General features: G+C 31.6%; 1 protein-coding gene across 5 annotated transcripts in view; it reads right to left on the bottom strand.

Annotated features, from left to right (window-relative positions):
* LOC134687401 (uncharacterized) overlaps positions 1-10,328 on the bottom strand; it is a 45,906-nt gene extending 35,578 nt beyond the window's left edge. The window contains exons 1-2 of one of the 5 annotated variants that reach the window (XM_063547661.1): positions 10,224-10,328; positions 7,554-7,787 (exon numbers count right to left, since the gene is read on the bottom strand). In XM_063547661.1, coding sequence (XP_063403731.1) covers positions 7,554-7,758 — 205 coding nt within the window. In that variant the 5' untranslated portion in view covers positions 7,759-7,787; positions 10,224-10,328. Of the gene's footprint in view, positions 1-7,553; positions 7,802-9,157; positions 9,277-10,223 lie in introns of those variants that run through there. The other 4 variants (XM_063547662.1, XM_063547659.1, XR_010101766.1 and 1 more) reach the window with 4 other exon arrangements.
* Between the last annotated feature and the right edge of the window lie 1,947 nt (positions 10,329-12,275).

Raw genomic sequence — 12,275 nt, forward strand, 5'->3', positions numbered from 1 at the left:
TGGGCTGATATTGAACCTAGGGCTGATAATACATGCGATATGAAAAATGCCATGTAATAATCTGATAATATTGAAATTCTGAGAGGAGTTCATGAATAGAAAAAGGAGCATTACTGTGTTGTTTGCTGTAATGAATGATCTTTCTGATCTTGTTGTTTTGTTTCCTGCTTTTAGAGTAAACACACATTTACAATAACAAGATTCAAAGTTTGAAAAGAAAAAGTAACTGTAAAGGTGTTTTAATTAAAAAAAATATATGTAATGCAATTTACCCTAGCATTGATTTAACAAAAAAAAATCATTCATAATAAAAAATAATTTGTTAGAACGTGTTTACAACAATCATGTGCGTCGTTCGGTTCAAACAGTTTAGTTATACACAAATGAAAATCAATATTCTAAAATTGTGTGTCAAATTTAAAAAAAAAAAAAAAAAAAAGCCATGACTGCAGTAGATAAACTTTAGTGTGACAAATGCCTTCTAAGTGTTCACAACAGTAAAATGTATAACAAAAAACACGCATGTTACAGGTGTTGTCAATGAATTATTGTCGATTTTCAAAGATCGCGATACCCTCGGGTATAATACGTATATTGACAGTGTGTTATACAGCGACATCGACTCAGTGATTGTATAATTTTATCATCGATACCAGACTTATAATTTGGTACACTAGACCTATAATTTGGAACACCAGACCAACATTCCGCTCAAGAAGACCAAGTAAGAATGCGCACAAATCATAACAGTAAGAAGGAAAAATAAAGCACGAAGAAAATGAACCGTAGCAACCGAACCAATCAAAAAATTGTAATGAAACAGCCAAAGTGGTATATGCACGTTGTAGCACAAACATAGTGTATTAAGATAGCAAATTTTTAAAGTCTAAATGTATCAATGATAGTTCATGTTAACTCAAGAATACTGACTTTTTGGATCAAAGTAAATTTGTCTTTAAGCCGTAGTATCGATCCTTAGTTCTTATAAATTCCTCCACGCATACCAGTCATATTGTTTGGTACGGCAGAAGTGTATTTCGTCTCTATAAGACTTAAAAGTATTCATTTGCTTGAGGCCGTGCAGTATAAAGGCCAAAGATAGAAGAGCATTAAACCCGATAGTGGTTGCTGCAAATATGGTTACGGTAATAAAACCCTGGTGTTAAAATATTTGTGTTTCAAATATTGCAACATTTTATAAACAGTAAATTTACATATATCAATGACATTTCAAGTTATCACAATTATTGCTAACTACTGAGCGCTGGTACATTTTGTTAAACATGTACCCTGGAGACAAAACGTCTGACAACAGCAGCAACGAACAAGTGGTTGTAAAAACGTATCAGGGATTCCAGACTTATAATTTGATATTCTACACCATCGTTTCGTATACAAGATACGGGTTCAGTTAGCACAATATTCTTCAGTTTAGACACATAACATTAATAAACAAGCCATGCGTAACGAAAAGAAGTTAGATATTCGTTATCACAGACTGCACAAGTTAACGCACAAAGAAAATGGGAAAAGGGGTTGCACTTTAATAGCCTTGACTGAACCTCGATTGTTTAACAGACCAATAACATGAATAAATGTGTGGTCTTTAGATAAAAATAGATCTAAAAGATTACAGGTGAAGACAGTATAATGAGTATTGACACACTATTAAAAAAACATATATCTCTACATATTTTTCTTTCTAGGGGAGTGTCAATATCATGTACATCAATTAAAAATTCATCAAAGCTTCGGGTTTTTAAAACTGTTAAAATATCTTCCCATTAAACATCGAAATTAATGTTTGCTTTTGCAAAGTTGATAAAACACATACCGTATAGTCGGCATTAAAAGAGCCCAACATAAAAAATGTCAAACAATTCAAAGGATAAATCTTATGGCCAAATTTATAAAAAAACTATTTACAAAAATATTATAAGCCAGACTCTTTTTTTTATTCAGATAAGTGCGGAAGTTTTCTCGTTTGAATTGTTTTACATTGTCATATCGGAGCCGACTATGCGGTATGGGCTTTGCTCATTGTTGAAAGCCGTACCGTGACCTATAATTGTTAATGTCTGTGGCATTTTGGTCTCTTGTGGACAGTTGTCTCATTGGCAATCATACCACATCTTCTTTTTTTATATTGAACAAACAAAAACAACGTGATTGGTAAAGACACATCCAGAATAGTGCGGATTAAAATAAGTTGGTGATTGTTGTGTGTACCCTTACACTGCTACTTAAGTACAAGTAATTTTGATGTGCAGTTCTAAAGATGCATATCAAATGTACAGCTGCAAAGGTGTTTATAAACTGTCCATCTGTAAAACTATTTATAAACTGTGGGTTGCTATAATTGTATTACACAGGATGCAGTGGTATAATATATATACTAGTATATAAAGATTATATATATATCAAGCTTATATATGTTAGCGGCAATAAGTAAAATTAGGCATTAAGCTTAAATCCTAGGCAATAAGCTAACGCCTAGGCAGTAAGTCTATTGCCTAAATGATGTTAGGCATTAGTCTTAAATCCTGAAAAAAGTGTGCAGGCATTAAGCTTAATGTCTAAGATATAAATGCAAGTAAATAAAGGGAATTCGTTCATTTAAATGAAAATATATTTGTAACATAACAACATTATGAGAACTAGGGCATGTTTATCGGAACTGTCCTATAAAAATCGGTCTAAGATATTCTTAGAACAGAAACTAGATAATATTAGGACCGACTTATGACATGTCTCAGCATGCATATCGTAGCTATGTAAGGATTATCTTAGCTAGTATGTCCTAACCGCTGTCCCAAGTATTGGGGTAAAAGAAAATAACAAATGAAAAAAAAATGAAATATTGTATCAAATTTAACCAATAATTTTAATTAAAAAACCGTTTAATTATTAGAAAATAACTATTAGTTTTGAAATAAAGGTAATAAAATAACTTTGATATGTTAATTGTACATTTAAACTCTTTGATACAAAACATAAGTCAACCAGATGCTCCGCAGGGCGTAGCTTTATACGACCGCAGAGGTTGAACCCTGAACGGTTGGGGCAAGTATGGACACAACATTCAAGCTGGATTCAGCTCTAAATTTGGATTGTGATTAAATTGTTGACACAGCATAGGTTTCTGACACAGAATGAATGTGTTCTAATGAACTTAAAATTTTTGTTTTCTCTTAGAGCAATTCACTATGCTGTTGAATATTAATCCTCTCAAAAAAATGTTTGAAGAAATTTTCTTTTTATTTATGAAATTTCAAATGAGAAAAATTGAACCCAATTTTTTAATCACATCCCCCTTTCCCTTATTCCAAAACTAATCTCAATTGAAATATTCTAATGGAGTTTGCAACAATAACTACTCATTTAAATACATCATAAAATATTAAGATGTAAAAAACTGCTTGTTATCACTGAATGGTAAAGATTATTTAAATTTATCAGTTGGTAGTAAAAAGTGAAAATACATTGTATATTGTATATAACAAAGATTTAAGTTGATTCTGGACAAAGAAAGATAACTCCAATTAAAAAAATTCTTGCAATAAGATATTTCTTGCTTACTATTCTGGACAAAGAAAGATAACTCTAATTAAAAAAAAAATTTGCTATTTCACAATATTGTGAAATTAGATATTTCTTGCCATTGCACAATACTATGCAATTGAAAAGACTTGCTATTGCACATTACTTAATATAATTATTTTAGATCCTGATTTGGACCAACTTGAAAACTGTGCCCATAATCAAAAATCTAAGTACATGTTTAGATTCAGCATATCAAAGAGGCCCAAGAATTTAATTTTTGTTAAAATCAAACTTAGTTTCATTTTGGACCCTTTGGACCTTAATGTAGGCCTATTTGAAAACGGGACCAAAAATGAAGAATCTACATACACAGTTAGATTTGGCATATCAAAGAACCCCATTTATTCAATTTTTGATGAAATCAAATAAAGTTCAATTTTGGACCCAGATTTGGACCAACTTGAAAACTGGGCCAATAATCAAGAATCTAAGTACATTTTTAGATTCAACATATCAAAGAACCCAACCGATTCATTTTTTGTCAAAATCAAACTAAGTTTAATTTTGGACCATTTGGACCTTAATGTAGACCAATTTGAAAACATGACCAAAAGTTAAGAATCTACATACACAGTTAGATTCGGCATATCAAAGAACCCCAACTATTCAATTTTGATGAAATCAAACAAAGTTTAATTTTTGACCCTTTGGGCCCCTTTTTCCTTAACTGTTGTGACCAAAACTCCCAAAATCAATATCAACCTTCCTTTTATGGTCATAAACCTTGTGTTTAAATTTCATAGATTTCTATTTACTTATACTAACGTTATGGTGCGAAAACATAGAAAAATGCTTATTTGGATCCCTTTTTAGCCCCTTATTCCTAAACTGTTGGGACCTAAACTCCCAAAATCAATACCAATCTTCCTTTTGTGGTCATAAACATTGTGTTTAAATTTCATTGATTTCTTTTCACTTAAACTAAAGTTATTGTGCGAAAACCAAGAATAATGCTTATTTGGGCCCTTTTTTGGCCCCTAATTCCTAAACTGTTGAAACCAAAACTCCCAAAATCAATCCCAACCTTTCTTTTGTGGTCATAAACCTTGTGTCAAAATTTCATAGATTTCTATTAACTTAAACTAAAGTTATAGTGCGAAAACCAAGAAAATGCTTATTTGGGCCCTTTTTGGCCCCCAATTCCTAAAATGTTGGGACCAAAACTCCCAAAATCAATACCAACCTTCCTTTTATGGTCATAAACCTTGTTTTAAAATTTCATAGATTTCTATTCACTTTTACTAAAGTTAGAGTGCGAAAACTAAAAGTATTCGGACGACGACGACGACGACGACGACGACGCCGACGACGACGCCAACGTGATAGCAATATACGACGAATTTTTTTTCAAAATTTGCGGTCGTATAAAAATAAAGCTACGTTTTATATTAGAATTTAACAAACTAGTTGTAAATAGTTCAAATTAAATATATAATCGGTTTTATTTGTTTTTGTTCTATTATTAAGATTACTTTTACTGTTGAATGGTTTTATGTGATATCCCGTTTGACGTGGCTCGGTACTTATACATCTCGTCAATGTGTTTGTATTGGCTTTCATTTTTTGGTGATTTGTTTTGTATATGTGACTCTTCGTATTTCTTTTGTGCTTATAACGTGACTCTGTACTTTAAAAGATCCCGTCAGTATGATATTTGTCTATAATATGTCATTATGATATATTTCTATTATGAATTACTTGTATACGTTGAACCACAAACGTCAAAATCAATCAATGGCGTAGTGGAATTGACAATTTTTGGATTCTCATAAATTCTATGTATAACTTTTGAACTAGTTTGAATCTCGGTCTATTTCTGTAATTTATTCTTACATACTTTTGATTTTTTAACTCTGTATGCGTACATTGCCTATGAAATTTTTTTTTTTAAAATTGTTTGTATGCACATTGAACAACAAATTTATGTGACGTATATAATTTTTCGAACGTCAGACACTCAAATCAATCCATGTGTTCTTAGACAGTAGATGTTATTGTGTCCTGTTAAATTGTTCCCTTTAAAAAGTTTTGGAATCTCATATATTCTATGTATAATTTTTGGGCTAGTTTGAATCTCGGTCTATTTCTGTAATTTATTCTTACATACTTTTGATTTTTTAACCCTGTATGCGTACATTGCCTATGTAAATTTTAAAATTGTTTGTATGCACATTGAACGACAAATTTATGTGACGTATATAATTTTTCTGACGTCGGACACTCAAGTAGATCCATGTGTTCGTGGATAGGTTTTTGTGTCCTGTTAAATTGTTCCTTTTAAAAGTTTTGGATTCTCATAAATTCTATGTATAACTTTTGGACTAGTTCGATTTCTGTAATTTATTAAGGTCTTTCCTCTCCGCGAGGAAAGACCTTATTGTTTTTCGCATGTTTTTTTTTTTTTTCATCCAGCATTTGTTTGACATGGCCTCCCCTCGTTTCTATTGGAGTTATCAAAACCAAATATGGACCATCGGTAGACCTCATTTTGAAGTATTACCAGATGAGGCTGTGTAGGATTTCATCATCCCCTTTAAAAGTTATCTCCCTTTTATTGATTTTTTTCAACATGGCCCCCCCCTCGTTGTTTTTAAAGATATCATGATCTTATTTGGACAATAGGTACATCTCATCATGATGTATTACCATATGAGGCTGCATAGAATTTCATCATCCCCTTTGAGAGTTATTTCCCCTTGAAACAATTTCTTTCCTTTGCTCATTTGAAAATGCCTGTACCAAGTCAGGAATATGACAGTTCTTGTCCATTCGTTTTTGATGCGTTTTGTTTTTTGATTTTGCCATGTGATTATGGACTTTCCAAATTGATTTTCCTCTGAGTTCAGTATTTTTGTGATTTTACTTTTTAAATCATTATATGCTTTGAGGGAGCTGAGTGTCAAGTGTCACGGTTTCATTCTTAAAAATTCAGTCAAATCTCGTGCATCTTTTATAGAAATACTGAGTACTTGAACTATTTTATTCTATTACTGCAATTAACATGCGTTTAAATACATGTATGAGCATGATAATGTATGAGCAAAAGGAAGATGTAGTATGATTGACAACGAGATAACTCCCCCAAAGAGACCAGAAATAAAATCCCAAATAAAATATGTTATTTATATTAAATCGCATTAAATAATAATTTTAGATATGAAAAATTGATGGAAATTTGTGTTAAAATCATTTTGTTATCACAAGTCGTGGAACTGTTAACAAAGAAAATTTACTTATCCAATACAAAAAAAAATGGAAAATGGTGTGAGCAAGAAATAATATCTTACTATTGTCTTCTTTTGACCAGTTCAAACCAGCTAGACTATTGAAGTGTAGAAATTTTCATATAGATATCATAATTATTCTTTAGAATATTTACCCTTTTTTAATTGCATACAATCACTTTTTTAAATTCTTTTTAATATTTTGTTATACAACAAATACATGAAAAAAGTTTGAGTAAATTCTGTTTTAAACTGCTAATAAACTTAGTATACTAAATTTGAAGATCTGTCAAATGAATGTATATTCATACATTTAATATGAGAAAGATAATTAGGAAACGAATTTATATCAAGAATAAACCACCAAAAATGCATAAATTCCAGAGTTTTCTTATTGCCTAAAAGAATGTTCGGCAATAGGATGAATAATCATTATCAAATTTCAGGAAATAAGCTTAATGCCTGAAAATTTCAAGCAATAACTTAATGCCTAGGCGTTAGCTTATTGCCTAGGATTTAAGCTTAATGCCTAATTTCACTTATTGCCGCTAACATATACAGATTTAATAGTAGCAGTTACAGATTTCATTTTAATAATTGTGATATCTTGGTCTGTAAAGGTGCATTACATAAATAGAGAAATAAAGATACTTCGCACGAAACATTGGTAAATACTAATACTGATAGTTTTAAAAAAAGGAAAGTTGTAATGAAGTTAAATGTTACCATGTTCTGCATATATTTGTATGTTATAGCATTCTTTAACAAGAGCGTCAGATTCACAGCGTGTCCATAATCCGCTGTTTACTATCTTATTAGAATACTCTATCGTGAAGTAGAACAAAGTTGCATTTCCAAAAAAGTATAACACACATGCTATGACAATCATCACAAGAGCTGGTGGTAAATTCTCTTCCATTTCATTTCCCATGTTTTAGTGAAGAAGCTTCTAAGGAAAACCTGAGACATAAAATCTTAATTGTTTGAATTAATTGTAGTTATTTTTCTGGGAATACATATACATATCATGTATATTATAAAAAAACAATTCTCAATATCTTAAAATTATATTATCGTGGGAATACATATTCATAGGTTCGTGTATATTATAAAAAAAATCTCAATATCTTAAAATTTTATATAAACATAAGGATTTGTGGTATGATTAAAACTGAGACAAGAGAACTAATGACAAGGATGTGATCATTTAAAAAGAACTATACAGACTTAGTCAGAAATCCATGTTTTTCTTGTTTGAATTGGTGTACACTAGCCATTTTAGGGCCCCTTTATAGCATGTTGTTCGGTTTGAGCCAAGGTTCCATATTGAAGACCAAATGTTGACATATAATAGTTGAATTGATATACATTACATTGTGACTTGGGCGGGAAGTTGTCTCATTGGCACTCATGCCACATCTGCTTATTGATATTGTGCCAGCCAAAAAGGACCAAGCTTTGACACAACTATTTGCATAGTTAAACAACCTTATTAATACTATGTCAATAAACAAAAAATTGATATGGCATAAAACTAACAATGTCAAACACTTAATTTATCCGACATAGGAAAATGTACATACAGAATATTGGGTTTTACCTGCATCTTAACATGGAACAATGACATGCATAACAACATGCTCAAAATATCGATCTTAGAAGTATCGACAGGATACAGGCCCATCACTCATAATACCTTGTTCACAATGCTTTCTGAGTTTTTTATTCAACTGTCAAGGATACACTAAGTTGTTAGTATATAAAGAAAAGTATTGAAAATGTGCTATTTATGTTAATATAAGAGTTATACCTGCACAGCAAAATTTTCAAAGACAATAATTGTGTTTAAGAAAGAATTTAGTAATCATTTTGATCAATATCCCTAATTCGTCTAAAATGAGTAAACAGTTTTGCGTAAACAAACATATATCTGTGAAGTGATATTGATCACGTTTCTATTTTTCATCAAGTAAATGAGCTTACCCATTTTTGTTGATTTGGAAGGAAGAATATCATAGAATTAAAAGTGTAAAAACTATAGAGTTATTTAATGTATGCAAAGAACTAAATTTTCATAGAACTTAGTGTTATGAGAGAAAACCCGATCTTCGACAGGGAAACTAAGAGTCGTAGCTAATTATGTTTGGAGTTGAGCGTACCTACCACGTGCTGGATTCTAACTCACCTCACTGCTGATCGGCTTTTTGGTATAGTGGTTGGACAACGACCACTGAAATACCTTTATTTTAATGTTACAGTTTTATTCTAATTACTAACAAATCACGATTACATCATAGTAATGATAAATATCAAATTGTGAACTTGCCTACCTTAAGATTGTACTTGCAAACCTTGTAAGTAAAGATAATCTGAAGGTTTTCAAAACTTCACATTCATCTTTGTGTGTCAATTAATCATTATTATAAATATATATATACATTAAATGGAAAAATAATTAAGTCAACCTTAATTTCCGCTTCAATAATTTCTTTGTTTATGGTTATTTGTTAGAAGTAATTGTATTTATGAATACACAATAACAACACAAAATGCTTTGTTATTAAAACATTTGCACTGACCATTTAACGTAAAAATGTCTTATGAATTTGTACATGTGCATTAAAGTATAAAGCGCAAATGTCCTTAGTGTTATTATTAAAAGCGGAAATGCCCTCATGTGTTACAGGTAAAAGAGGGCAAACGTTCTGCACCTGTCTGGTCACACCTTTGTCATCCACAACCAAAAGAATGTGATGCCCAATCTGTCACGATCAATTTTTATGAACATCAAATTTAGATGTTGCCAAAAACAAAATTAACGGTTTCAATGAAAAGATCTCTTTTATCTTATTGTTTTATCAGCTTTGTCAAAGATTTAGTTTCAAATATATCATTATCTATCGGAATGTGAGCATTATAGGCATAAAACTTGTATATTTATTTAATGAATCCAAAAGAATGATGTTGCGCCTTTTTGTTTTCTCATAATGTATTACATATCTCTTTGTCGTATTGCATGTAGTATTATTGAGAAAGCAAAATCATTTTGACAGACATTTTTTTTCTAGGATTTGTTCCGCGTTTAGAAAAAACAGCAGACTTCTTACACAAATTTTGAAGTATAATTACAATTCATTACATTCACGTTACGATCGCAATACTTTGCCATCGTTATGTATTTTTTCACCAATCTAATTAAAATTAAATCCTTTGATTGCAAGGCCTTGATGCGCGACATATCAGAACAGGAGCAATAAAATGATTTAATTTTAATTACATTGTTTTTTTCACGATATGTTTTTCGATATACCGAATGACAGTCGTGCCTATAGAGCGGACTTGATACACATATTATCTATCAACTATACATTAAGCAGCAAATAGAAATAAACCTACTATATTTTCGAATACTACTGAATGTATACTCCAACTATTATCACTATCCTATAGCCTTAATTTAACTTGAACAGAAGAAAGAATGTTTACTATAATGGTTTTTTAATGGGAGTTTCTTAAATATATAGCTTCGTGCATCATTGCACTTTATATCAAAAAGAATTTATTTGATAAGATCTGAAGTATTTTTCCATACATCCTGGATGGTATGGAATATTTGTAGCAATCTTCTCCATTCGTAACCCAGTTATTTATAAATAGATTTTGTAGTCATCTCATTTAAACGAGAAAATCCCAATATCTATATATTTAGATTATTATAGGAATGGAAAAATACTGTGCTGAGTAGAGTTGTGTTAGTAGTAATATACTTACTATCTCGGGTAAAAAAAAAAGAGCGTATAGATTTTTACCGAATCTTGTTCATTATCTTCAGAGATTTTTTATCATGGTTATGAAGCTAACTCAAAAACAAAGATTTCTAAATATTTCTTAAAGATTGAAAAAAGCATGGGTTGTGAATATTTATATAGTGTGACTAAATCCCTGTATGCAAAGTCAATTCATAGTATATGATATTTATTGTTATGTATAATTGTAAGGAAGAAAATTTATTATTGAGAATACAAATGGGGAATGTGTCGAAGAGACAATAAGTGCTTAATATATATATATATATATACAACTCGTCTAAACATCAACCCAACAATGTTAGATCTGTAAATTTGCTTTCGCAAATTTTTGGTTCTTCCCTCGCCGGGATTCGAACCCATGCTACTGTGATATCGTGACACCAAATCGCCTGCACTGCAGCCGTCCCGCTAGACCACACGACCACCTGGGCTCTCAAAAAAAGAGCTTTCGGTGGCCATATGCTACCTTTCCACGTCAGTTTTATTCTAGCGGCGTACTACAGTACATGATATATAAGGCATGAAGATGTTATTGTTACAGATCAGCTAAATTATCTATAGTAAAGGATCCTACAAATTAATGTAAGATACAGTCACAGAAAATAATTATATTCATAAGTACGTCTGAGTCAGTGACAACCCTACAACAGATGTATCCATCGGATCGCCATCAATGATGGTGATACATGGCTGTGTACATAATGTATATACAACTCGTCTAAACATCAACCCAACAATGTTAGATCTGTAAATTTGCTTTCGCAAATTTTTGGTTCTTCCCTCGCCGGGATTCGAACCCATGCTACTGTGATATCGTGACACCAAATCGCCTGCACTGCAGCCGTCCCGCTAGACCACACGACCACCTGGGCTCTCAAAAAAAGAGCTTTCGGTGGCCATATGCTACCTTTCCACGTCAGTTTTAATCTAGCGGCGTACTACAGTACATGATATATAAGGCATGAAGATGTTATTGTTACAGATCAGCTAAATTATCTATAGTAAAGGATCCTACAAATTAATGTAAGATACAGTCACAGAAAATAATTATATTCATAAGTACGTCTGAGTCAGTGACAACCCTACAACAGATGTATCCATCGGATCGCCATCAATGATGGTGATACATGGCTGTGTACATAATGTATATACAACTCGTCTAAACATCAACCCAACAATGTTAGATCTGTAAATTTGCTTTCGCAAATTTTTGGTTCTTCCCTCGCCGGGATTCGAACCCATGCTAAGTTATATATATATATTTACTGTCATTTAAGCTGATATATCATTGATGAACATTGGGCCATTCCAGTTAATTTCTGACAGGTGGGGATGGTTTAGGAAATTTTTGTTCATACCTATAAGAAAAAAACATCATGAAAAACTACCTATCAGATCTATAAATTAAGACCTATCAGATGTAGAGTTTCCGTTCATATTGAGTGGATGGGCTTTCATGGGAAAAATTGACCTATCAGAATTTTTACTGCAAGGATTGTACCCATCAGAATTTTAAATCCAATACCAGGTAATGCATTATACGAAAGTGTCTACATTCCAAAGCACCCCTAAGATATGAAATAGGTATTTTTTGCAACCCCTAAGATATAATTATTTTTAATTATTTACTGTTGCAGAA

Source organism: Mytilus trossulus, chromosome 10 (genome assembly GCF_036588685.1).
Source record: "Mytilus trossulus isolate FHL-02 chromosome 10, PNRI_Mtr1.1.1.hap1, whole genome shotgun sequence".
Taxonomy (NCBI): domain Eukaryota; kingdom Metazoa; phylum Mollusca; class Bivalvia; order Mytilida; family Mytilidae; genus Mytilus; species Mytilus trossulus.